Genomic DNA, 23,833 nt, shown 5'->3' on the forward strand with positions numbered 1-23,833 from the left:
CACACCATGCCTCCCTTCACAGATCACCGCCTTGTCATGGCAAAGGGCTTGAGTAACCCAATGAAGCTATGAGCCATGCCATGTAGGGCTACCCAAGACAGACAGGTTATAGTGGAGAGTTCTGACAAAATCTGCTCCACTGGAGGAGGGAATGGCAAACCACCCTAGTATACTTGTCATGAGAAGCTCCTGAACTGTATAAAAGGACAAGCTTCACCTTAAAGAGGTATGAAACATGGGTTCTGCCCTCTGGGAGCTTATGATTTACTCAGAGACACACAAACAGGTTTGGAAATATTCCAGAACAAACCCTGAGAGTTAATATGAAAAGTGATGATATAACAAGAGTCACACCACATGACAAAATACTACATGAGCCATAGTTGCTTGCTCAGAGTAGGCAGAAGCTGAGGGCATAGAGACCTGCTGACCTTGGCTCAGCAAGTTCAGGAGGGAGGGACAGAGGATGTAAAGAACTGGGGAAGGTAGGACCATTCAGGACATTCTTTCAACCTGCATTCAACCACACAGTAACCTGAGGTAGTACAGCTTACCCCAAAGTAGTACTGTGCCCTAGGAAGATTTTGGAGGGTTTTTTTTTTAATTGTCACAATGACTGAAAGGTGCTATTAGTTTTAGTGCCTGGAAATCAGAAATGATAAATGTCCTGCAATGAGTAGGTTAGTCTCATGCAAAGATTTGTCCCTACAGTAGTGCCAAGGTTGAAAAACACATGCAGTGGTAATGGGGAATTGACTCCTCCTCACTCCTCCTTGCCCCCTCCATCTTTCCAAGTTGACAAAAGAAGGGGGAGGTTTACCCTACCCCGCTCCTACCTTGGCTTGACTTTGTCAAGTCAAACTAGTAAAATCCACATATAGTGAATGGAATTATTCTGCATCATGGAAACTATCGCCCAATAGAGGAAATATATGCCTGGGGACCCACCAAACTGAGAAACAGGAAGAAACGTATAAGTACAGCTGTAATGAGTTTATTCATATTTTTGCAGGCAAAAAATCTAGAAGAAAGTTGCTTTTTAAATTTTTAGCAATTGTTAGATCAAAAAATAAAATTTTATTTTTATTTTCATGTGAAGTCAGTCCTTGTGTACTTAGCAGTGCTTAGGGCCAATGAAGACATTAATTGGACCCAGGGAATGTTGCACACGATTATTATACATATATGACTGAGGAGCTGTCATATATGAATGGGAAATAATTGTGATGCTGACGAGATGCTTCTCCAAGAGGTAAGACTGAATCTGCAGCCTAATCAATGGTGCTTTGTCTTGTCTAGCAGAAAACGAGAGTCCAGTTGGTTGGTCTGTTGGTTGACAGGAAGCTACCCAGAAACCACTAGGTCCCAGGCACCGGGGTAGGTGCTGGAATAAAGCAAGAACTGGGCAACATCCTTGCCCCCGGGGGTGGGGAGGGAGGAAAAGACAAATGTCAGAGACTGAGACACATACCAACTGAGCTATCAAAAGACGCTTGCTCCTTGGAAGAAAAGCTCTGACTAACCTAGACAGCATATGAAAAAGCAGAGACGTTACTTTGTCAACAAAGGTCCATCTAGTCAAAGCTACAGTTTTTCTGGTAGTCATGTATGGGTATGAGCTGGACTAGAAAGAAAGCTGAGCACCAAAGAATTGATGCTTTTGAACTGTGGTTCTGGAGAAGACTCTTGAGAGGCCCTTGGACTGCAGAGAGATCCAACCAGTCAATCCTAAAGGAGATCAGTTCTGAATATTCATTGGAAAGACTGATGCTGAAGCTGAAACTCCAATACTTTGGCCACCTGATGCAAAGAACCAGCTCATTGGAAAAGACCCTGATAGGAAAGGAGATGAGAAGTAGAGGAAAAGAATAGGCAGGGGAAAGGTAAGGAGATTGGATTCTGTTCCAAGTACAATTATTTATACATATTTACATGACCACCTGATGCAAAAAACTGACTCATTGGAAAAGACCCTGATGCTGGGAAAGATTGAAGGGCAGGAGGAGAAGGGGACGCCAGAAGAAGAGATGGTTGGATGGCATCACTGATTCGATGGACATGAGTTTGAACAAGCTCCGGGAGTTGGTGATGGACAGGGAAGCCTGGTAGTCCATGGGGTCGCAGAGTCGGACATGACTGAGCGACTGAACTAAACACATATGCCTTGATAGACATAAAGAGGGTGGCAGGTCAGCAGGGAGCCTAGAGGATGGTGAGTCTGAGAACAGCAATTGGGCAGGTGTAGTCTGACCTTTCAGGGAGGCAGGCAGGGCTGTTGACCACTAGTCCTTTGATGACTGGCTCCGCAGTCCTCCCCAGTGATGGAGGAAAGCCCCAGGGACTGAGCAGGGCAGGGGCGGGCAGCGCTAGGGAAGTCCTGAGAATCAGGGCCGTGGATCAGAGACGGACTCCACACTGCGGAAGGAAACTGGGCTTGACACGGGGCAAAGTGCACAGGAAGACGCCGGCTGGCCACCAGGAAAAGAGCTGAGGGTACGATCTTGGCCTTATTGGCTGCTGGGCTTGTGGGGATGTGGTCTGATTCAAAAGTTCTTACCAAGGTGTGGATGAGGCATGCGGAAACCAAGAGACGTTGGGGTGATTCTGCCGCGGGTCAGTGGAGCTGTAACCTCCCTAAGTCCTAACTGAAGTGGGGGGAAGTGAATACTGAAACCGGGCTGGGGGGATGTAGAGATGAGAAGGCTGTCCCGAGAGAGACTGAAGGGCCTAACTGGCCTGGGTCCTTCTCTCAGGGGGGCCACAGGGATTAAATACTGTGACCTTTCTCCCCCGACCTCCAGTCTTCCGTCAGCTCCCATTGGCTGAACCCAACGAGAAGTCAGAGGAAAAAGAGCAGGATCCGAGGAGTGAACGAAGATGCGGAGCCCAGGATGACCAGCAGGACACAGGCAGTGCTGGCACTGGAAAGAAACCTTCCGCCGAAAACGAGACTGGCTAGCTTCCTGAAGGAAGAGGAACTAGGAACCAGCCTGCCTCCAGCCCCTGTTGTGAGTCTTCTACCTTGCTGATCTAACTGCATCAGGTACCATAACCTTCCTCTAGGGATCTCTCTGCCTCTCCCATCCCCATTGTCACTGGCCACCACCTTCCCTTGCATTTCTCCAAGTTTCCTGCTTGGTCTTCCTGCCTTAGCCCCCATCCAGTCCCCTCTTCACCTGGCAACCAACTCTTTCTAATGTACTGATCTGAGCATGTCATTTCCTTTGCTAAAACCACCTCACCAACATAAAGTCCAAACATCTTACCATGACTTATGAGGCCCTGTCATGGTCTGGCTCTGGTTTACATGTCCAGCCTCATTTCTTGCCAGTTCTACTTTTCCAACTTCCCTCAGCCAAACTTTCCTTCCTAAATCTAGCTTGCTATCTGTCCAGCCACACAGAACTGCTTTCTAATCTCTTTCTAGTCCCTGGGCCTTTGCACATGCTGTTTCTTCTCCTGAAAGCCAGGACGTCAATTTTAACCTAACTTTTGCTTATTCCTCATTACTTCATTCCAGCTGCCCTTGGCAAGGGTTCAGGGACTCTCCTGTGTGTTCCTGTAGCATTCTGGCCCTGCACAAATTGTAGCATTTATTTTAAAAGTTAATTCAATAGATATTTACTGAATACCTGTCATACATCAAACCCTTACCATCCCAGAACAATGAGTAAAAACTCATGCTGTTCTTTCTGCTTGCCATGTTCTTTTTTTAAAAATTCTTCATTTGACCAACTCTTTTTTTTTTAAGTTATTTTATTTTTGGTTGCTCTGAGTCTTTGTTGCTGTGTATGGGGTCTCTCTAATTGCAGTGAGCAGGGGCTAGTCTTCGTTGCAGCGTTCTCATTGCAGAGGCTTCTCTTGTTGCGGAGCACAGGCTTCAGGCATGTGGTTTTCAGTAGCTGCAGCCCACGGGCTCCAGTAGTTGTGGTACACTGGCTTAGTTGCTCCACAGCATGCGGAATCTTCCTGGACCAGGGATTGAACCTATGCTTCCTGCCTGGCAGGCAGATTCCTGTCTACTGTACCACCAGGGAAGTCCATCTGAACCACTCCTAACCTTTGGGCCTCAGCTAAAATATTTCCTATGAAAATTTTGCTTCCTTATTCTCTCCCACAGCGTGCTATATGGTTTAGCTTATGTGATAGTGTTGTCTCCCTCTCCACACCCAGGAAGATGCCGTACCCGCTCCATCACCCACTGTGCGCCTGCCCAGCCCAGCTCTGAACCGGGCACTCAGTGGGCACTGGTCACACACGTGTGGAGCAGGGGAGGCAACTGTGTTCTCTCGTCAGACTATGAAAGGGAGTAAACCAAGACTGGATGCTCCAGGGCTGTCTGTGGGACCTGAAACTTACGACAATTTGAAGCACCCTCTTTAAGAAAAATAAAAAATTGCAAATCCAAAATTGGGTGTGAAAGTGGATCTTTGCTTAGATAGAGAAAAATGACAACAAACTGTAGCACTCTTAAAGTTGAACTATTTCACAAATATCACAAGATGCAGAAAAGTAATGCAATGTTTTTATTAATTGCCTAGCACACTGCTGTAATACTTTTCTTCCTCTGCATTTTTTGTTCGCACACTCTTTTCTCACCTCTTTATGTAACAACAGTTTTGTCATCTTTTCTATATAGAAAAAGGAAAGTGAATGAAGTCTTTCCTCCAGCATAATAAAAATAAGATTTATTATTGATGATTGGGATGCATAAAACATGTGCCTTCGCAACCAGACATACTTGCTGTTTGTAGGGCTGCTACAGTTTATACTTTACAAACATATTCTGATAAGTCTTATTTGGCATAATTGTCATCAAAAAAGAAAAAAGGTATAGCATAGAATTGTATCACTGTATTACTGAATATTCCTAGTATATATGACTTGGTGTCTGTGAGAACTGAATCCTGCATTTAGAATTTTACACATAGAAGATTTTCCTGTAGACTAGCTTATGGCTCTGTACAATTCATCTTGTTTCTCCTCCACTACTCACATACTTCCACTGCCAGTTTCTGTAGAATGTATTCAAATCTGATACGAACTTTGGCCCTGCTCTTTAGTGCCACATGCCAGATGAGAAGATACCATGGGCAATAGAAGGGTTCCTGGAAGCTACTTCCACACTGAGATGGCTAGAGAAGTTTATTTTAAAAGTGACTGCAGGACTTCCCTGGTGATCCAGTGGTAAAGAGTCTGCCTGCCAGTGTGGGAGACACGAGTATGATTCCTGATCTGGGAAGATCCCTCATGTCGAGGAACAACTAAGCACCCGTGCCCCAACTACAGAGCCCATGCTCCACAGCCAGAGAAGCCACTGCAATGAGAAGCTCATGCGCTAGAACGAGAGAGCAGCCTCAGCTCCCCACAGTTAGAGAGAGCCCACGAGCAGCAATGAAGACCCAGTGCAGCCAAAAAAATAATAGTAAAGGAATACAATTTTTCAAAAGCGACTGCAAACCACCTGATATAACCCCGCAGAATGCAAACCTAATCATGTCCCCTACTTACTTGCCCTTGGCCAGATCCCATAAATACCACTTTGTGGATGCTCTACCCTGGGGGAAGTGTGACAGAGTCTGACAGAAAGGGACAGCATTCCTAACTGAGTGTGGTTAAAATAACTTACTTTTGCCAAGTTGACCAAAACATGAACAGCAATGCTAGCATCCTTTTCAGGACTTGTGCTGATGGGATGCCCTAAAGCTTAAGCTTCCTTCCCTGCACGGTAAGTTTGCCTCAGTCTGTATCTTTGTTGTTATTGCATGTTGCCCCGGCACTTCTCCTGGCCCCTAGTACAGTGGTTCCCCCTAATCTTTTTGTTTTCTACAGTTTCAGGTACCCTGTAGTCAGCCATGTTGGAAAATATCAAGTGGGACATTTCAGAAATAACAATTCATAAGTTTAAAATTACATGCCATTCTTAGTAGCTGAAGAATTGATGCTTTTGAACTGTGGTGTTGGAGAAGACTCTTGAGAGTCCGTTGGTCTGCAAGGAGATCCAACCAGTCCATCCTAAAGGAGATCAAACTTGAACATCCATTGGAAGGACTGATGCTGAAGATGAAGCTTCAATACTTTGGCCACCTGATGCGAAGAAATGATTCATTGAAAAAGACCCTGATGCTGGGAAAGACCGAAGGCAGAAGAAGGGGACGACAGAGGATGAGATGGTTGGGTGGCATCACCAATTCGATGGACATGAATTTCAGCAAGCTCCAGGAGTTGGTGATGGGCAGGGAAGCCTAGCGTGCTGAAGTCCATGGTGTCGCAAAGAGTTGGACATGACTGAGCGACTCAACTGAACTGAGCAGTGTGATGAAATCTCAAGAGTCCTGCTTCATCCCACCTCCTCCCACTGAGCCGTGAATCATCCTTTTATTCAGGGTATCTCTTCCATTAGCATTTAGTAGCCATCTCGGTCACTAGCATGACCGTCATAATACTGTGGTGCTTGTGCTTGAGTCACCTTTGTTTTACTTAATAATGGCCCCAAAGTGCAAGAGTTGTGATGCTGGCAATTCGGACATGCCAAAGAGAAGTCGCAAAGTGCCTTCTTTAAGTGAAAAGGTGAAAGTTCTACATTTAATAAGGAATGAAAAAAATCCTATGCTAAGGTTGCTAAGATCTATGGTAAGAATGAAACTTCTGTCTGTGAAATTGTGAGGAGGAAGAGAAATTTATGCTAGTTTTTCTTTGTTTGTTTGTCTATTTTGTATTGGGGTATCACCAATTAACAGTGTTGTGATAGTTTCAGATGAAGAGTGAAGGGACTCAGCATATACATGTACCTAATCTCCCCTAAACTCTCCTTCCATCCAGGCTGCCACATAACACTGAGAAGTTTGTGCTAGCTTTGTCGAACCTCAGACTGCAAAAGTTAATGCCACAGTGTGTGATAAGTGCTTAGTTAAAGTGGAAAAGGCATTAAATTTGTACCATAAGATATTTTGAGAGTGAGAGAGAGGGATAGAACATGTTTATATAACTTTTATTCTAGTATATTGTTATAATTGTTCCATCTCTTACTGTGTTAATTCATAAATCAAACTCCTTCACAAGTATGCATGTGTAAGGAAAAACATAGTGTTATATAGGGGACTACAGTTTCAGTCATCCACTAGGTGTCCTGCAACATATTCCCTTGGATAAGGGGGACTGTGGTAGTTTGCTTAACAAATACAGGCTGAGTGAGAAAAAGTGTTGCTTGGCCTCATTATCCAGGAGATATTCTTTTCCCCAGTAGATCTCATTGCCTTGATTTAAAGCTGGTGCTCAAGAAATAGTTCAGTAGAGTTATTGGAGGCCATGGGAGGGGGGAAGAGGGGACCGCTATGCAGGGTGAGTTTCCCATCCCCTCCTCAGTGGGCAATGAAGCCAGTGCCAACACATCAGCTGCCCTCATTAGCGGCCACACTGCCCTGGCTGCCCTCTCTGGGTAATTTTAATTGGCTCCAATCAAGGAGAGCTGAGTCCAGGCTTTATTAACACTGACAGCAGCTCCTCTGTTAGAATCGCAGGTAGAAAGGTCACATTGGAAACACCATTTCTGAGCGCAGAGTAATTACGGACAGAACTCATTCTATGCGGAAGAAGCTTTATTTGTCCAGCCCTGCTGCTGGGGGCCTGCTTCTATTTTCTTCCTTGTTGTGAGGAGAGTTGGCCTTATGAGTCACACATAAGTTTTTTCTTCATGGCTGAAGGTCCAGCAAACGAAACCAGTCCGTATTCCCAAGGGGCTCCACGGGGTTCTGTTGCTGAATGATTCGAGTCTAAAATTCCAGAGAAAGGAGAATAGGCTGCACTTCTAGACAAAAGATGGTAGATCATTGGTGCTTGTGTGCTAAGTTGCTTCAGTCGCATCTGACTCTTTGTGACCCTATGGACTGTAGCCTGCCAGGCTCCTCTGTCCATGGGATTCTCCAGGCACGAGTACTGGAGGGGGTTCCCATGCCCTCCTCCAGAGGATCTTCCTGACGCCGGGACTGAACCTGCGTCTCCTATTTCTCCTGCGTTGGCAGGAGGATTCTTTACCACCAGCACCACCGTTACATGTATTGGTGTATGAGAACCGAGGACACTTCACACTTTTTGCAGCTGCTTAGCACGTGCAGCTCATCTGCTACACTTCGGTGAAATCTTCCCTGATCCTCAGGCAGGGAGTCCTCCTCTCTTTGGGCTCCCACAGCATCTGGCTCATGTCTCTATTACAGGACTCGTCCCACTGTATTTTATCTATTTGCTTAGCCATCTGTCTTTCAAGATGGACTGCCAGCTCCTAGAGGGCACTGACAAAATCATTCATACGTATATTCTTGCTTTATTCCCTAGCTCAGGGCCTGGCACTTGGTAAATATTTATTATTTGATTCTCCAAATGAAGGGAGTGGAAGACTGATAATAATATTGTGAACCAGTGCGGGCATAGAGTTGTACAGTAGAGTACTTTGGGCCTTTGGTGTCAAACTGGTTTAGATTCCAGCTCCACCACTATGTTAATTAGGATTAGGTTTGGCTGTAAATGACAGAAAACCCCAAATAATGGCGGTTTAACCAAGCTGGGTGTTTATTTCTCTTTCATGTAAAAGTTGGGACGTGGGTGCCTCAAGATGGCTGAGTGGACTTGGTTCCATGGAGTCCACGGAAGCCCGGGCTCCTTCTACCTTGTGGCTCTGCTATCTGTGGCCTTGGTCATGTCACAGCTCAAGCTGGCACCCTTCTAGCTCCAGCTCTCAGGTCAGCATTCCACTGGCAGGAAGGAGGAAAGAAGACTGACATTTCCAGGAAGTTGCACATAGCATTTTTTTAAACTTTTCATTTTGTACTGGGGTATGAAACTCCAGTACTTTGGCCACCTCATGCGAAGAGTTGACTCATTGGAAAAGACTTTGATGCTGGGAGGGGTTGGGGGCAGGAGGAGAAGGGGACGATAGAGGAGGAGATGGCTGGATGGCATCACTGACTTGATGGATGTGAATCTGAGTGAACTCTGGGAGTTGGTGATGGACAGGGAGGCCTGGCATGCTGCGATTCATGGGGTCACAAAGAGTCAGACACGACTGAGCGACTGAACTGAACTGATAGCCGACTAACAAACAGTATTGTGACAGTTTCAGGTGAACAGCGAAGGGACCCAGCCATACATACACATATACCCATTCTCTCCCAGACTCCCCTCCCATCCAGGCCACCATACAACACTGAGGAGAGTTCCCTGTGTATACAGTAGGTCCTTGTGTACAAAACGTTTTTGCTTACATCTTGTTATCCATGATTTAGTCACATGGACTTGCCTAGCTTCAACAAAATCTAGCAAATAAATATAGTCCTGATTCTAGAAGGCCACATATTCAGCTAATAATGGGAATCTATTATTCTACAAGGAGAAAATAGATTTTAGAGGATGTGGTTGTTTAGTCGCTAAGTCGTGTCTGACTCTTTGTAGCGCCATAGACTATAGCCTGCCAGGCTCCTCTGTCCATGGGATTTTCCAGGCTAGAATACTGGAGTGGTTTGCCATTTCCTTCTCCAGGGGATCTTCCAGACCCAGGGGACAAACTTGTGTCTCCTGCACTGGCAGGCAGATTCTTTACTGCTGAACCACCAGGGAAGTCCTTGGAAGAAAACAGTCCCTGTCATACTTGCTTACTAATCATGTGACTTTGGGGAAGTGAGTTAACCTCTCTGATTCTCTGTTTCCTCATTCAAGAGTTTAAGGAATGCAAGCAGATGCCTTAGCAAAGCACCTGGGACTTAAATGGTTCAGTTTAATGATTATTATTACTGTGGTGCGGCTAGGCTGGCAGAAAGAGGTGTCCCTAGTGGGGAGCTTGGGCACTGCAGTCAGACTGTCTGAATCTGAGTCTTAACTAATACCACTTACCTGGTGTATGACGTGGGGTTAGTTACTTGACCTTTCTGAGCCTTTTCTCATCTATAGAATTTCTCATCCATAGAATGGGGGTAATAATACTCCTTTCTCCATAAAGTTATGAGGATCATTTGAGATATTTATGTAAAGCATTTTGCTTAGGACCTAGCAGTAAATACTCTTCATAGTTGACTTCTATTGTCAGTCAAGGCAAACCCTGAATGACCTTCGGATGGGCCGTGAAGAGGATGATGGAGAAAATTCCATAGGATTCTGCCCAGCCATGAGACTCCAAACTCAATTCATTCTAAGGGGGCGGGACCACAGCTGTAACCAGGAGGCAATAAATTAACTTGGCCAACAGTGACTGCACGAGGACGCTTGCATTTTGAATTGCCTCCAAATGGAGCTGACTTTCAATGCAGTGAGAACGTCCTCTGTCTTCCTGCTTGTTTCTATTTCCCAAGGCTGTCAGCAGTTCTCACCAAGTGGGGGCTTTTCCCAAAGGGGTCAGGTAAGAAGCTCTGGGAGGAGAAGTGTGGAGAGCCAGAAGGGATTTCTGGCCGAGGTAGGACCGAGGTGGGCTGTGCCAAGGCTGCATTTGGGTTGGGACTTCTGTCCCTTCAGGCAGAAGTTGCAGGAAAGCAGAAAATATGCCAGGATCAGCTCAGACAGAATGCAACTTGATGAAATGAGCAAAATCCATCATATCTCTTCTGCTCAGCCTCCTGGGATTAGTGGTTAGGTCCTCCAAGTAGCCTGAGTATTTATTATCAGGAGACCCAGTGCTCTGCTGCCTGGGAAGAGCCAAAGGCACAGAACCTTCTCAGGTAGCTTGCTGTTGGTTTTGTTTGTTACGGCGGCCAAAACGGGACCCTCTGTCATTTACCCACTGTGTTCACAGGCTGCTTCCTACCTCAGTGCTAGCTGAGTAGCTGCCAGGGGTCCATGAGAGGCAGGAGAGTCTGGGTGGGAAAATGTATGATCACGCCTGACTCTAGCTTGCTGGCTCCCAGCCCTTCCTCCCCACCCAGCCTTCCCTCTGTGCTGACCTCTCCATCAGTCACCACAGCCTCTGGGCAACTCCTGGGTGCCCACCTGTAAACAGAACCACTGTTTGATACCAGAAAACTCCCAGTTAAATCAAGACTCAGCCGCTTTTCTGCAGTCTGCAAAAGAATGGGTCATTTGAAGTGAAAACCTGGAAACAACCTAATGACTAAGGAAAGAAGGATTGTGCAAATGAGGGCTCCATCACTTCAAGTGATCTTACGCGCCATTAAAAAGATAATTGGGACGATTATGTGGCGATGTGAGAAAATGCTTCTATTATGATGTTGAAGGAAAATATAAAATCTCATCTTTGCATAACTGTAAAAATTACATGCGTATCTGGACAAAGAAACACCAAAAGAAAAAATTGAGGTGATAGGGTTATGGGTATCATTTTCTCTTTTATGTATTCTGATATCAGTTCTTGCTGTTTGCACCTATCATGTACTTCTGCCCTACCCCCAAAAAGGAAAAAGAACTCAGATGACTGGAATTTGCTAGTCTGGCTCCTTTGCTTACTTTGATATCAACTTTTCAATCAATGTTCTCAGGAAAAGACATGGCTATTTTAAGTTGAAAGCAAACTCTTGATGAACCCTCTTCAATTCTCCTCCCAGTAGGTGGTAAATGATGAAAGCAGATCCTTAAGGACCAGCTCAATCCCGCCTTTGCACTGAGGCCTGTTAACTATGGGGTGGGGCATCGGGAGCTCAGTGCTGAGCATCTGAATTCCAGGATTGCCTTCAGCAGGCTCACCTGAAGTAGGAGTTAGAGGCAGGGCCAGTTACTGTTTGGATCTGGGAACAAAACCACCCACCCCAAAGCTGACTCTTTGGGTTTTGCTGAGTGAACAGGAGAAATAAGAAATCATCACTTAACAATGACCCAGAATTTCAGGAGCTGCTTTAATACCATTCCTGCCACCAACTTATTGTGTAAACTGGAGAGAATTGCTCAGCCACTCTCCAGATTAAGGGGCCAGTTGTAACCTGTCTCTAAATGGCTGATGGTCAGAAAAACAAATGACAACAATGGCACCAAGCACTCTGAGAAGAAAGCAAGTCTATTGGAAAGAACATGGGGTCTGGAATCAGAAACTCTGGATTCAAGCCAAGGCTCTGCTACTCTTGAGCAGTATGACTTTAGGCTAATAGCTTCTTAGGCTCAGTGTTTCATCAATAAAATGAGGATAATACTCTCCACTCAGTTGGATTGTTGTGAAAATTAAGTGAGCTCAGGTATGAGAAAACAGCTTTATAAATTGTAAAGCATATGTATTAGTTTGCTAGGGCTGCCATAACAAGATACCATGGACTGGGTGGTTCAAACAACAGAAATGTCATTTCTCACAATTCTGGAGTCAAGTCTGAGATTAGGTGTCAGATGAAGCAGTCATTTCTTCCTGAGGCCTCTCTCCTTGGTTTATAGAGATGGCCATCTCTCTCTGTATCTTCATCTTATCTCTCCTCTTGTGTTGTCTCTGTCCTAATCTCCTCTTCTTCTTATAAGGACAGCAGTCATATTGGATTTGGGCCCTCTCTAATGACCTCAGTTCAACGTAATTACCTCTTTAAAGACCTTGTCTCCAAATACAGTCACATTCTGAGGCATGGGGGGTTAGGACGTCAACATGTCAATTTTAGGCAGATTCAGCCTGTAACAGTACGATATAAATATTTTTCTGGACCTACCCAGGACTGCCCGTGATGGACCTTTAGAACACAGTGGAAAATAGCCTTGCTGGTCGTTTTCTATTATGGCATCAAGGCAAGAGGCAGTTGGAGACACCTGCCAAAACTCTGTGAGCTTCTCTCGCTGCAGGGCCAAAACCTTCTGAGGCTCTGCTGCCACCAGTCTTGTTCAGCAAATAAACAAGCCGTCTTCCCTTTGGGTTCAGGATGCTTTTTTGTAGGAAAGGAGTTATTAGTACTTAATAGCTTCTAACTCACAGGGAAACAGGTTTGTGTGGGCTGTGGGTGTTTGTCTCTTTTTACTTGTACGGGAGTCTTCGAGAATAGCCCATCCAGGTCTTTTAAGGAGCTCTCATCTGCTGATGGATAAGCCACAAATAGGGAGCCCAGGTCATTTTTCGAAAGTATTTACTTTCACCTGCTGGGAAAAGGCCTCAGCAAACATTTATCAAGTGCCTCCTTGGTGCCTGGGGCCGACTGAGGAGTGGAAGGAGAGTTTGGCTTACTTAGCAAACACACTGCTTGACCCACGAGGAGGAGAGGAGACCTATCGCAGTGTCAGGAGCCAGGAATGCACTTCTGTGGACACTACAAGCTGAAGGTAAAGCAAAGCAGAGGAGGGTCTGGTCAGGAAGTCCGGCTGTCTGGGATGTTAAGTTATTTTAGTCTTTTAGGGAGATCAGGAAGAGACATGTCTGGGTTACCCACAAGCCATCCCTGAGTGGCACAGAAACTGGTCCCGCCAATTTTACAGTCACTCTGGGTCCCTAGGTTTCCAACGTGGTGTGGGGAGGAGAGGGCTCAGTACTCTTCATGGAAACCTGATTCCAATTTAAGGCCAATTGACTTGTCCTCCTTCCAAATATCTAGAATTTAGTCTAGCGGATAGAGGCTCTAGCTATATCTATTTGCACCTTGGACCCTAAATGTTTCTCTCCTATTGACCAGAAGTTGAGGACTTCTGTTGTTTTTGCCTGCCCAGCTTACCCTCCTACTTCTCCTAGAAATAAAGCCACTCTTTTCTCCATTACACGTGGTTTAGGTGCCGCTGCCCTCACCTCCCCCAACACAGGGAGGTACCTGTCCTCAGTCTGGCCAATGAGAATAGACCTCTCACCCTTGACACCAATGATTGGCACAGGGTTGGGCACATGACTGAAACACAGGTAATCAGCATCTGTTTCAGTCATTGTTATGGAAGCCAGAGGAGAGAGGCTCTGCCTTCCTTTTGGATAATAAGCCTTGTTCTGAAGCTCCTGTTCAGCCATCTCCACCAGGGTTGAGGGGTATAGGAAACCATACCATCTGGAGGAAATAAAGCCAATGAGCAAAGAGAAACACAGCTGAGGGATGTAAAGGTAAAGGGAACCTTAAAGTCAAAGCTTGAGCCCCTGAATCCACCTCTTCCCACGAGCCAGTAAACCTCCTGTTCTGCTTATCCTCCTTTGAAGTGGGTTTCTGCTACTTGCCATGGAAAGAAAATCCTGACTGTTGTAACAGGGTTGTACTAAGGCTTGTACCAAGCCTCCATGGAAGTAGTGCGATTTTCTTACGCTCAGCCTATCATGTTTCCCCCTGGCTGGAGCCCTGATTATTATAAAACTAATTATGGGCAGCGTACGGGGACCAAAATCACTCAGGGATTGTCTCACCAGTGACGATAACAGTTTATATTTGGGTTTGGTTTGGGGCGGGGGCTTTTGTTTAGGCTTGCAAAATGCAAGCCCATTCTGACTCCAAGGCCTTACTGAAGCCTTTCTGACTCAGTTTTCAGGAGTCACCGCCTGAACATTTGCTCCGCAGTAACCTCTGTTTCCTTCTGCGCAAAGTACTTGAATTGTCTCTCCTCTCATACGTACATCTGACAGCTTGGGTTTCTCTCCCTGCTGTGTGAAGGTGTGAGGGTTTGGACAGGAGCATGCCAGTGATTCTTTCTTTTTGTTTTTGTTGCTGTCAAGTTATACCTTCTTAAAGGTTGCATCTTGTCCTTTGAAGCAGATTTTTTTTTTTAAAGTGGCTAAGTGTCTTATGCCCTATATGTATAAAGAGCCTTTTATTATTGATGAAGATGTATTATTCCAGGAGACTCTCCAGCTTATCCAGGTCAAGAGCTGGGCACCTTTCTCCAGACCGTGTTCAGCCTCTAGTCCCACAGTGATATGAATACAAAGCAGTCTTCATTGCAAGTGTTCAGCACACAGGCCTAAACCCAGGCACAGTGTATGGCATCCAAAAAGAGGCCCACTTTCTGGAATGGATGCATGTACGTGTGTGGCTCGTCCCTTTGCGTTCACCTGAAGTTATCGCAACATTGTTAATCAGCTATATCCCAATAGAAAAGAAAATTTTGTTGTTTTTTTTTTTTTTAAAGAAGAGGTCCACTTTCTGCTTTAGCTTCTGGAACACTAGTTAATCCAGGGAAGGAAGACCAGGGAGAGGAGCTAGACTAGTACCCCTACATTCTATCCCTTTATTTCTCTGAAGATTGATGATGATTATAATTTGTTGAGAATCTGCTAATGTGCCAGGTACTTTAAGTAAGTGCTTGGCATGTGATCTAAAAAAAAACCTCAAAAGAATTGTTGTATGGGGTAGAGAGTATTCTCATTTTATAAGTTAACAAACTCAGAGATGTTGAAATGAAAGGGCTATTCTGAAGCTAGAGGTGGCCCTGGAGTCTTGAGGGCTGGCAAGCGGCCAGCACACAGGTGGGAGCTGCCGGGTGGTCTGCAGGCCCCAGAAGATACAAGACAGAGATCCTGGACAGGCTCCAGGACGGTGGACCCTGTGTGACCCCCCAAACCCCCAGCTCCCACCCACAAAGCCAGACACATCCCCCAGTGGGGTGGCAGGTGAGTGGCTGTATCATCTTCCTGAAACACTTGCTGACTTAACGTTAGATTTTGTCATTTTGTTGATTATATTTGTTAATATAATCTTGTGTGAATGGGTCTTATAAGATGTGGACCTGAGGTAAACCATCATTGGGTTTATTGTACTAGTTTTCCCCACGCATTATGCATACTAAGCAAAGCAAAATGTTTATAAAATTCTTAATCTGAGACCCTCGGGCCAGTAAGCAGAGGTTATAGTTCTTTCTTGGTCCCGCTGGTGAGTTAAATTCCTGAGTAGCTCTGAGTTATCAGTGTGTCAGTAAAACGTGGGTCAGGCAGAGTGAGAAACACGTTGCAGTTTTGACTCTCAGATGCTAAAGCCAAAGCCCTTTTAAATTGTTTTGCCAAGGGTAGCAAAGCCAGTAAGTAGGATCAGGCATGGGAGGACCAGGGATCGTCAGTGATCTTTATTTTTCAGATTTGAGAGTCTTGTAGCCTTTACAGAATCCATTCCCCATTCTCTCTACCCACAGAATTCATATCAGAATTGTGCAAACAGAAATATCCAAGAAAACAACTATAGTCCCAGGTTACCTGGTTGGTAGCTGGTACAGTGGGGCCAGAGCCCACGCACAAGCATTTCCCAGGTAAGTCTATTCTTGTGAACTAGTGATGCTGATTCTTCAATGTGGGAGAAGGCGAGGCTGCTGCCTTCCCCTTCATAAGCATCTGCACTATCTGATTAGACTCTGATGTGTCTAGAAATGAGGCCAGTGAAACAACCAGAGTGCAAGGCATTGTGGCACATATTCTTCAAAATCCTGCTTGTCTTTCCCTGTGGAGCAGCAGTGGTTACCCTTTCTCTTCGTTTTGGACCCTGGATGTGTCTTGGACATGTTTTTGGCTCTCTTTTTTGTAAGGGACACACTTGGGCAAGGATTTGCACAGATGTCTGCCCTGGGGGCTTTCATAGCTTTTCTGGCTGTCCTTTGTCTTCAGCCTTATTTCTCTTTCATCTTTCATTCTACTTTTAATTCTCACTGGCACGTGGAAGACTATGCACATTAGAGAAAGAAGCCGTCTCTGGGCAGGTGTAGCCTGAGCTGGGCTGCGTGGCTTGGGTGAGATGGACGGGATTTCAGCCCCCACCTTCCCCTTCAGTGGGTGCTTTTGAGCACTGAACACTCCGGATAACTGGATGTGGTGGCTCTACTGAGTCTTGCTGTTTTCTCACATCTTCGTTAGCTTCAGAGCAAGGCCAGGTGTGGAATGAATGAATGAAAGAGACATACATGAGTAGGCTGGTTCCACTGCTAGGCTGAGGAGCAGATGCTCAGAGAAGAGTGCCGTGTACATCTGGTGGAGGGAAGAGTGAGCAGTTATGGAGGAGGCTGCTTGAGAAATGCAGATTCTCTGAGCAGGGTCGGCGCCCGGAGTGAGGGTGAGCCTGGCCTAGACAGGCATTCAGACTGGAATTTGAGAAACCTGGATGTGATGATTTTGGAGCAGGGGCAGCAATGTGATTTGATGCCAAACAACAGATGAAATATTCAGCAAGAGCTGTCATTACCTGAGCCGAGTCAGTGCCTTAGGAAAGGCAGGAGGGAGAGGAGAGGCTAGGAGGATGATAATCATGGACTATTTCCCAAGGTCTGGGGGAACCAATTCTACCTGTGCTGACTTTATTACAATTGCCTCCCTCCTCTGTTGGATAAACGTTTGCTGAGTTTCTCCTATGTGCCAGGAGTTTTGATACAGGGCTCATAATGGAGAATACACACATGCAAAGCAACAGTGGCTGTTGGTCTAATAGCAACAGGTGCTATTAGCCAATAATGAGTTAATAACAGGGAAAGGGGAGGGATGACACTCTGTTTAAGCAATTATGTGCGTAAGAGTGTTCTTTGCTAAGATATGGAACCCAGGCACCACACACTGAGAGGAGCAATGCAAAAGAAGCAAGTTTGCTGAATGTAAGAATAGGAGTTCAGCAGGTTGCGTTTGAGGTGGGACCCCAGGAAATGGGCCATAGACAGATACGCTCCAGGAAGCCAAGCCCCAGGAAGCCAGGGCTTTCTGCCTCCTTTGCCCAACTCTGCAGCCCTCTGGCACATGTCAGGTGCTCCACGGATATCTGTGGAATGGGCGTACAAGTCAGACAGGGGTATCCCTAGGGAAGACCTTCCCGTTGCCCTACTCGCATCTTTATTTATTTATTTATGTCTGCACTGGGGCTTCCCTTGTGGCTCAATTGGTTAAGAATCCATCTGCAATGGAGGAGACCTGGGTTTGGTCCCTGGGTTGGGAAGATTCCCCTAGAGGAGGGCATGGCTGCCCACGCCAGTATTCTTGCCTGGAGGATTCCCATGGACGGAGGAGCCTGGCGGGCTACAGTCCACGGGGTCACAAAGAGCTGGACACGACTGAGCGCAATACAGCACACGTCTGCCCTGGGTCTTCACTGCTGCCTGGGCTTTCTCTAGCTGCGGCAGCAGAGGCTGCTCTTCTTTGCGGTGCACAGGCTTCTCATTGTGGGGACTTCTCTTGTTGCAGCTCGCGGGTCTAGGGTGCAGGCTTCAGTGGTTGCAGCTCACGGGCTTAGCTGCTCCACGGCATGTGGGATCTTCCTAAGCTGGGGATTGAACCCGTGTCCCCCGTGTTAGCAAGCAGATTCTTAATCACTGGACCACCGGGGAAGCCCCACTACACCCATCTTAATGCTGCCCTCACGGCGACTCTCACCCTCAAACAGAGCCCACTTCAGAGTGTATTAATTGACTGTCACATAGGAGGTGCTCAATAAGTATTTCTTAATGATAAGTAGATATGATAATGCATTATTAATATATCCATTAATCTGACAGATACTGTATTCATAAAAAATAGACATTATAAATAGATTAACAGATAATATGCCAAAGATTTCAAGGGGAATTAGGCTATAATAACGACATTGTCCACCAGACAGCAGAAACTTAGTTTCTTCATTCCTGCTTCCTCTTTCCCTTTCCTCATGACCCTCTAAACTCTCCCATTAACCGAGGTGTTCCTCTTTGGCCCCCAGCTTGCACCCCTCAGCGAGCATAACAAGAGCCTGGTCGTCACCCAGCAGAGGTCTTCAGGGCTTCTCTCTGTGGACCAGTTCAACCTGCCTCAAATGGAGCTGGGGCTCAGACGAGTCTGGGCAGGAAATACAGACTCAGAGCCAAGGGGAGAGGGAGGTGGATGCAGAGGCAGACAGAGAGAAGGAGCTGAGTCGGGACCTTGGGAAACCCTGAAGGTACGGAGGGAGAAAGAGAAGCCTTATGTGAACCTGGGTTCCATCAGCTCACCTTCCCAGCTTCATGCACTGTGTGTGTTGGGCCCATCACTGCAGTTTAGATAGCAGCATAGTATCAGGAACCAAATAAGCAATAAATAACTTTTGAATGAGGAAAACTCCTGCACTTCCCATCAAAATGGACCCCTTGCTCTAGTAATTCCAAAGTAAGCTCAGTTTCCAGAACATGTCATGTTCTTTTTTTTTATCTGTTTTCATCCATTTATCCATCCACCTGTTTATTCACTCAACAGGTCCAACGCCAAAGCCATTCCCACGTTTAAGGGTTTTGTTATGGCAGCAGTCCACTTCCAGGTACCAAAACTATGTGGGTCTACTTTAAATTTCCTGCATACACCACCAGACTGAAAGCCCCTTGAGCGCAGTGAACTGAGTTCACCTCTGTCTTGCCCTGAAGGCCTCGCCCTGACCTGAACCTGGCCCTGTCTGAGACACAACAGTTATAGCCTGCATCAGTTCTTCAGGCATTGCCTGGTATCATGAGACAGTTGTAGACAGTTTAACAGCCAAATGGGCAGCTAAAGAAGAAGTACTCCTCCAAAGAGGTGAAGATCAGAAACAAAGGGGAAAACACTGGCTCTCTGTAAACCCTGTTGGGAATTTAAAAGGCTACAGGAAATTGGTCCAGTGATTGACTACAGAACCAACTTCAGGATTCTCATCTGGATGGAGAATTTTTTAAATATTAATTTTTTGTTGAAGTATAGCTGCTACATAATATAAATTACAGGTGTATACTATAGCTAGTGATTCACAATTTTAAATGTTGTACACCATTTATAGTTACTCTAAAATATTGCCTATATTTCCCATGTTGTACAGTATATCCATGTAGCTTATTTTATACCTCATAGTTTGTACTTCTTAATCCCTCATCCCTATGTTGGCTCCCTCCCACTGATAGCCACCAGCTTATTCTCTATATCTGTGAGTCTGCTTTTTTTAAAAAAAATTATGTTCATTAGTTTTTGTATTTTTTAGATTACACATATAAGTTATACCATACAGTATTTGTCTTGCTCTGTCTGGCTTTTGCACTTGGTATAATGCCCTCAAAGTCCATCCATGCTGTTCCAAATGGCAACATTTCATTCTCTGTATAGCTGAGTAGTGGTATTCCATTGTAGATATATGCCACATTCTCTTTATATGTTCATCTGTTGGTGGACACTTAGGTTGCTTCCATATCTTGGCTATTGTAAATAAAGCTGTTATGAACACTGGGGCACATGTATCTTTTCGAATTAGTATTTTCATTTCTTTTGGATATATACCCAGGAATGGAATTGATGGGTCCTTTGGTAGGTCTATTTTTAGTTTTTTGATAAACCTCCGTAATGTTCTTCACAGTGGCCATACCAATTTACATTCCCACCAACTGTGTAGGAGGGTTCCCTTTATTGGATAGAGACTTTTAAAGGACTAATTTTACTTTTGGCAACTGCCCCCTGAATATAATTCAGGGGCTCCACTGGGAAGACATTCCTCTGTCCCTCCATTCTCATACTTTCTCTCCACTTACCTCACCCATCTCCTCCAAAGACGGCACAGTTATAAAGTCATTCCTGACCTGTAGATTTTTTGGCTTTTGAAAATATAAATATCTCTGGGAGCAGTATGTACTAGGCCCTATCAAAGTCAGAGGGAATTCACCTACCAAATCCTTCACTAGGGCAGGTTTACAGAAGAAGAGGAAGCCATCGTGAGGATGTTCAGAGCAAGAGTAGGAAAGATGCTAGATGGAAGGGACAACAGGGGAGTCCCTTCCAGGAATTTGGGAGAAGACAGCCAGGACTTTGGGGATTTCAGAAAAGCCGATATTCTGTTTTTGTGAATGTGGCAGAGGCTGGCTGAGGGCTGCTACCTGCTCTGGGGCTTCTTGGCAGTAACTTTGCCTGTTGCTCAGTTTATGGTCAGCAAAAACGCGGCTGCTTCACCCATCCAGCAAGGACTGTGGCTAGGTCAGGCAGCACTGGGGGCCATGGACGCTCGGACAGACCCAGATGGAAGGACCAAACATCTGTCACTCCAGAGATCCAGGTCGAGCCCGGAGCTGCCCTCGCCCTAGGCCACTTGACCAATTTGGGAAGTGCACAGGCTTTGTGGTGGGACAAAGCTGAGACAAACCCAGACCTGCTCCTCACGAGCTGTGTGGCGCTAACGCTTATGGCCCTAGTGCTGTGTGCTCTTGCACACGCTTATTGCCCTCTCCGAACCCTGGCTTTCCTCCTTTGCAAAGTGAGGATCAGCATAATTAATACAGAAGGTTGGTATGAGAATAAATGAAAAGAAGTTTGTAACCTGCCTGAAATAGGGTCTGGGAGGCAGTAGATGCTCCAAAATAGCTGTGCTCCTCCCCCCTCCCCCAATCAACTCTGTCTTCTTGCGTTTCATTAGTCTGATCCCTGTTGTTTTCTTAGACCATCCCTGACTGTGAAGCAATCACGGCAGAAAACCCAGAAGGAGGGGTAAAATGTGTAATGAGGAATGTCTAGGGATATAAAAGTGATATCATTTCTGTATGCTCATGTAACTATCAATCAGCTTTAGTGACAACCTGGCTTGCATAGCTGAGTGGACACCACCAGCTTTCTGCTGCTTCTCTAGACTGAATTTTATTTTTATTAAGAGTGGAACAATGAGTCTTATTTTTCTGCTTGGATACTAAAGAAGACAAATTAGCCAAAGGGAAATTCTGCTGAAACTGTATTTCGTACTTGAGATCCTGGGTCCTCAGATGGAGCCTCCTGTGTGACCTTGAGAAGCTGCGGACACGCTCACAGCTGGATCCCAGTCTTACGTTGTCACAGCTGGGTCAGCAGTGTGGGAGCCTCAAGGCCATGCTGGAGCCTGGTCAGCAGGGCAGCCAAGCAGCACATGTGAAATGAGAGTGACCCTGGTCCTTGGTAAGAGACAGAGCTGCTTGAGCTGCTTGGGGATGCACTGCCACAGCATGTTGTGAGAACTGTCACCCACACTGGCCCAGTTCAAATCAACAAGCAGGCACTGAGAGCCTACTGTGTGCTGGGCATTGTTGGATGTGGAGGGCATGGGCTACACAGTCTAGATCAAGGCTGCTTCACTTTCTGGTGCCTTAGGTAATCAGGGAAGGTATGGGCCTCTTCTTGGAATAATGTTTTTAAATGTGTAAAACGGGGACTTTCCTGGTGGTCCAGTGGCTAAGACTCCCTGCTCTCAATGCAGGGGGCCCGGATTTGATCCCTGGTCAGGGAACTGGATTCCATGTGCTCCAATTAAGACCTAGCACAGCCAAGTAAATGAATTTAAAAAACAAAGGGGAAGACATTAAAAATGTGTCAAATGAAATAAGATAAAAGAAATCAGTTTGACCAAAACATACGCAGTCTCAGGCACACACAGAGGAATGTACTGCTGCTAATGTAGATGGGTGAGCCGATCATAATGGCGGTGGGTGTCTGGAAACTTGCAGAGGGGCTGTTACAGACTTCCAAGGACAGAGATGGGGACGAGCATTCCATGGGGTGGGCATGGCAAGAGCAAAGGCTTGGGAACAAAGGTATGCAGGCGTGTTGAAAGTGTAGCGTGAAAGTGAAAGTTGCTCAGTGGTGTGCGACTCTGTGGACTATACAGTCCGTGGAATTCTCCAGGCCAGAATACTGGAGTAGGTAGCTGTTCCCTTCTCCAGGGGATCTTCCCAACCCAGGATCGAACCCAGGCCTCCCGCATTGCGGACGGATTCTTTACCAGTTGAGCTACGAGGGAAGCTCATGCAGGCATGTTAAGGAAACAAAATTATCAACTGGGTAGGGTAGCGCTGTTGGGAAGCACTGACCCCTTGTAACTGGGTCCTCTCTCTGAGTCTTAGCCAGTAACAGTGGTGGACTAAGTTTACAGTGAATTACCCGTCCTTCTCTTAGGCCATTAATAATGGGGAAGTGAGCCCTTGGCATCTATCCTGTAGCAACAATCTGCTAAGGAAGTTCAGAAAATCAGACAGAGGTGAGGGAGGCAAGGAAGATCTGGGAAGAGAGTGCTAGGCAGCAACTCCATTTCGCCTCAGAAGGACCGCTGTGCAGGGTTAGAGGTGGCCCTCTGCAGCAGCTGAAGGTCCCCCAGATGACGCTCATTCACAAGCTAGCCACTGTCACTCTGTTGAAACAAGTTTCTGGCAGAACTGTCAGAAGGAAAAGGTTCAATTCAACATTGATTCCATGAGCATATCAGCCCTATGTTATTTTAGGTTCTAGGGGAGACTGGAGTCTGTCCACAGATGAGGCTTGTGTCTAAATTGGAGACTTCCTAGAATCCAGGCGAGCCCAGAATGACCACAGGTCTGCTGAGAGGGAGGGCCAGCCAGGGCTTATGCAGCTGCCTCAGGGAAAGTATTTCCAAAATGCAGGGCTGAGGACACAAGTGTGGTTTAGACCCAAAGCCCTGGCCAGCAAGGGAAGGTGATTTTGAGTTCTGCCATTAGATGGGCCTCAGAGACTGGACTGAGGGACTGTAGCAGCTCATGTTGTGTAACACTCGGGCAGCACCGGGCATGGGTTTCCATTGTTAAAGACAAACCACCATCAGGTGTGCAAGAAAGATCCCCCTTTTCAGGTAAGGAAACAGGGTTAGAGAATTTTCAGTAAGGCCTAACACGGCTCCCAACAGAGAATCAGGCCACTTGCACAGGGGAACACAGCTGCAAACTGGTAGAGCCAGGCAGGGCCTGGGGCTTCTCTGCCAGACTCTTCCTCTGGGCATTAGACATGAGTACTGGCAAGTAAAACAGAAGAAACCAGAACACAAAACAATGTCACTGAGGCCAGCTGCTACTACTGGTCAGTTTGTGCAGTGAGGCAAGCCAGGCTCCAGTGGGCTCAGCTACATCCATGGACCAGGGGACTAGAAAAAAGGGAAAGGATAGGAAGGGTTAAGGAGAGGAAAGAGGGCAGGGAGAGAGGTCAATAAAGTCTTTAGTTCCTTACCCGGTTGGGGCACTCTGGCCAGTTGTCTGCATCAGGAGGAGACCAGGGAAAAAAGGGCCCCAGTTGCGGCCACTGGGTCCGGTCCAT

General features: G+C 46.2%; 1 protein-coding gene across 3 annotated transcripts in view; it reads left to right on the forward strand.

The window, feature by feature from the left end:
- Positions 1 to 20,013, forward strand: part of LOC138446390 (uncharacterized) — a 49,358-nt gene extending 29,345 nt beyond the window's left edge. The window contains exons 1-5 of one of the 3 annotated variants that reach the window (XR_011259317.1): positions 1,099 to 1,377; positions 2,802 to 3,043; positions 5,833 to 6,633; positions 15,982 to 16,095; positions 19,022 to 20,013. Coding sequence is in view for 1 of the 3 variants with exons in the window: in XM_069601220.1 (XP_069457321.1) it covers positions 1,300 to 1,377; positions 2,802 to 2,826 (103 nt within the window). In the remaining 2 variants the exon portion in view is untranslated. Of the gene's footprint in view, positions 1 to 1,098; positions 1,378 to 2,652; positions 3,044 to 5,832; positions 6,692 to 15,981; positions 16,096 to 19,021 lie in introns of those variants that run through there. The other 2 variants (XR_011259318.1, XM_069601220.1) reach the window with 2 other exon arrangements.
- The last annotated feature ends 3,820 nt before the right edge of the window (positions 20,014 to 23,833 follow it).

The sequence above is a fragment of the Ovis canadensis genome, chromosome 1 (genome assembly GCF_042477335.2).
Source record: "Ovis canadensis isolate MfBH-ARS-UI-01 breed Bighorn chromosome 1, ARS-UI_OviCan_v2, whole genome shotgun sequence".
Lineage (NCBI taxonomy): Eukaryota > Metazoa > Chordata > Mammalia > Artiodactyla > Bovidae > Ovis > Ovis canadensis.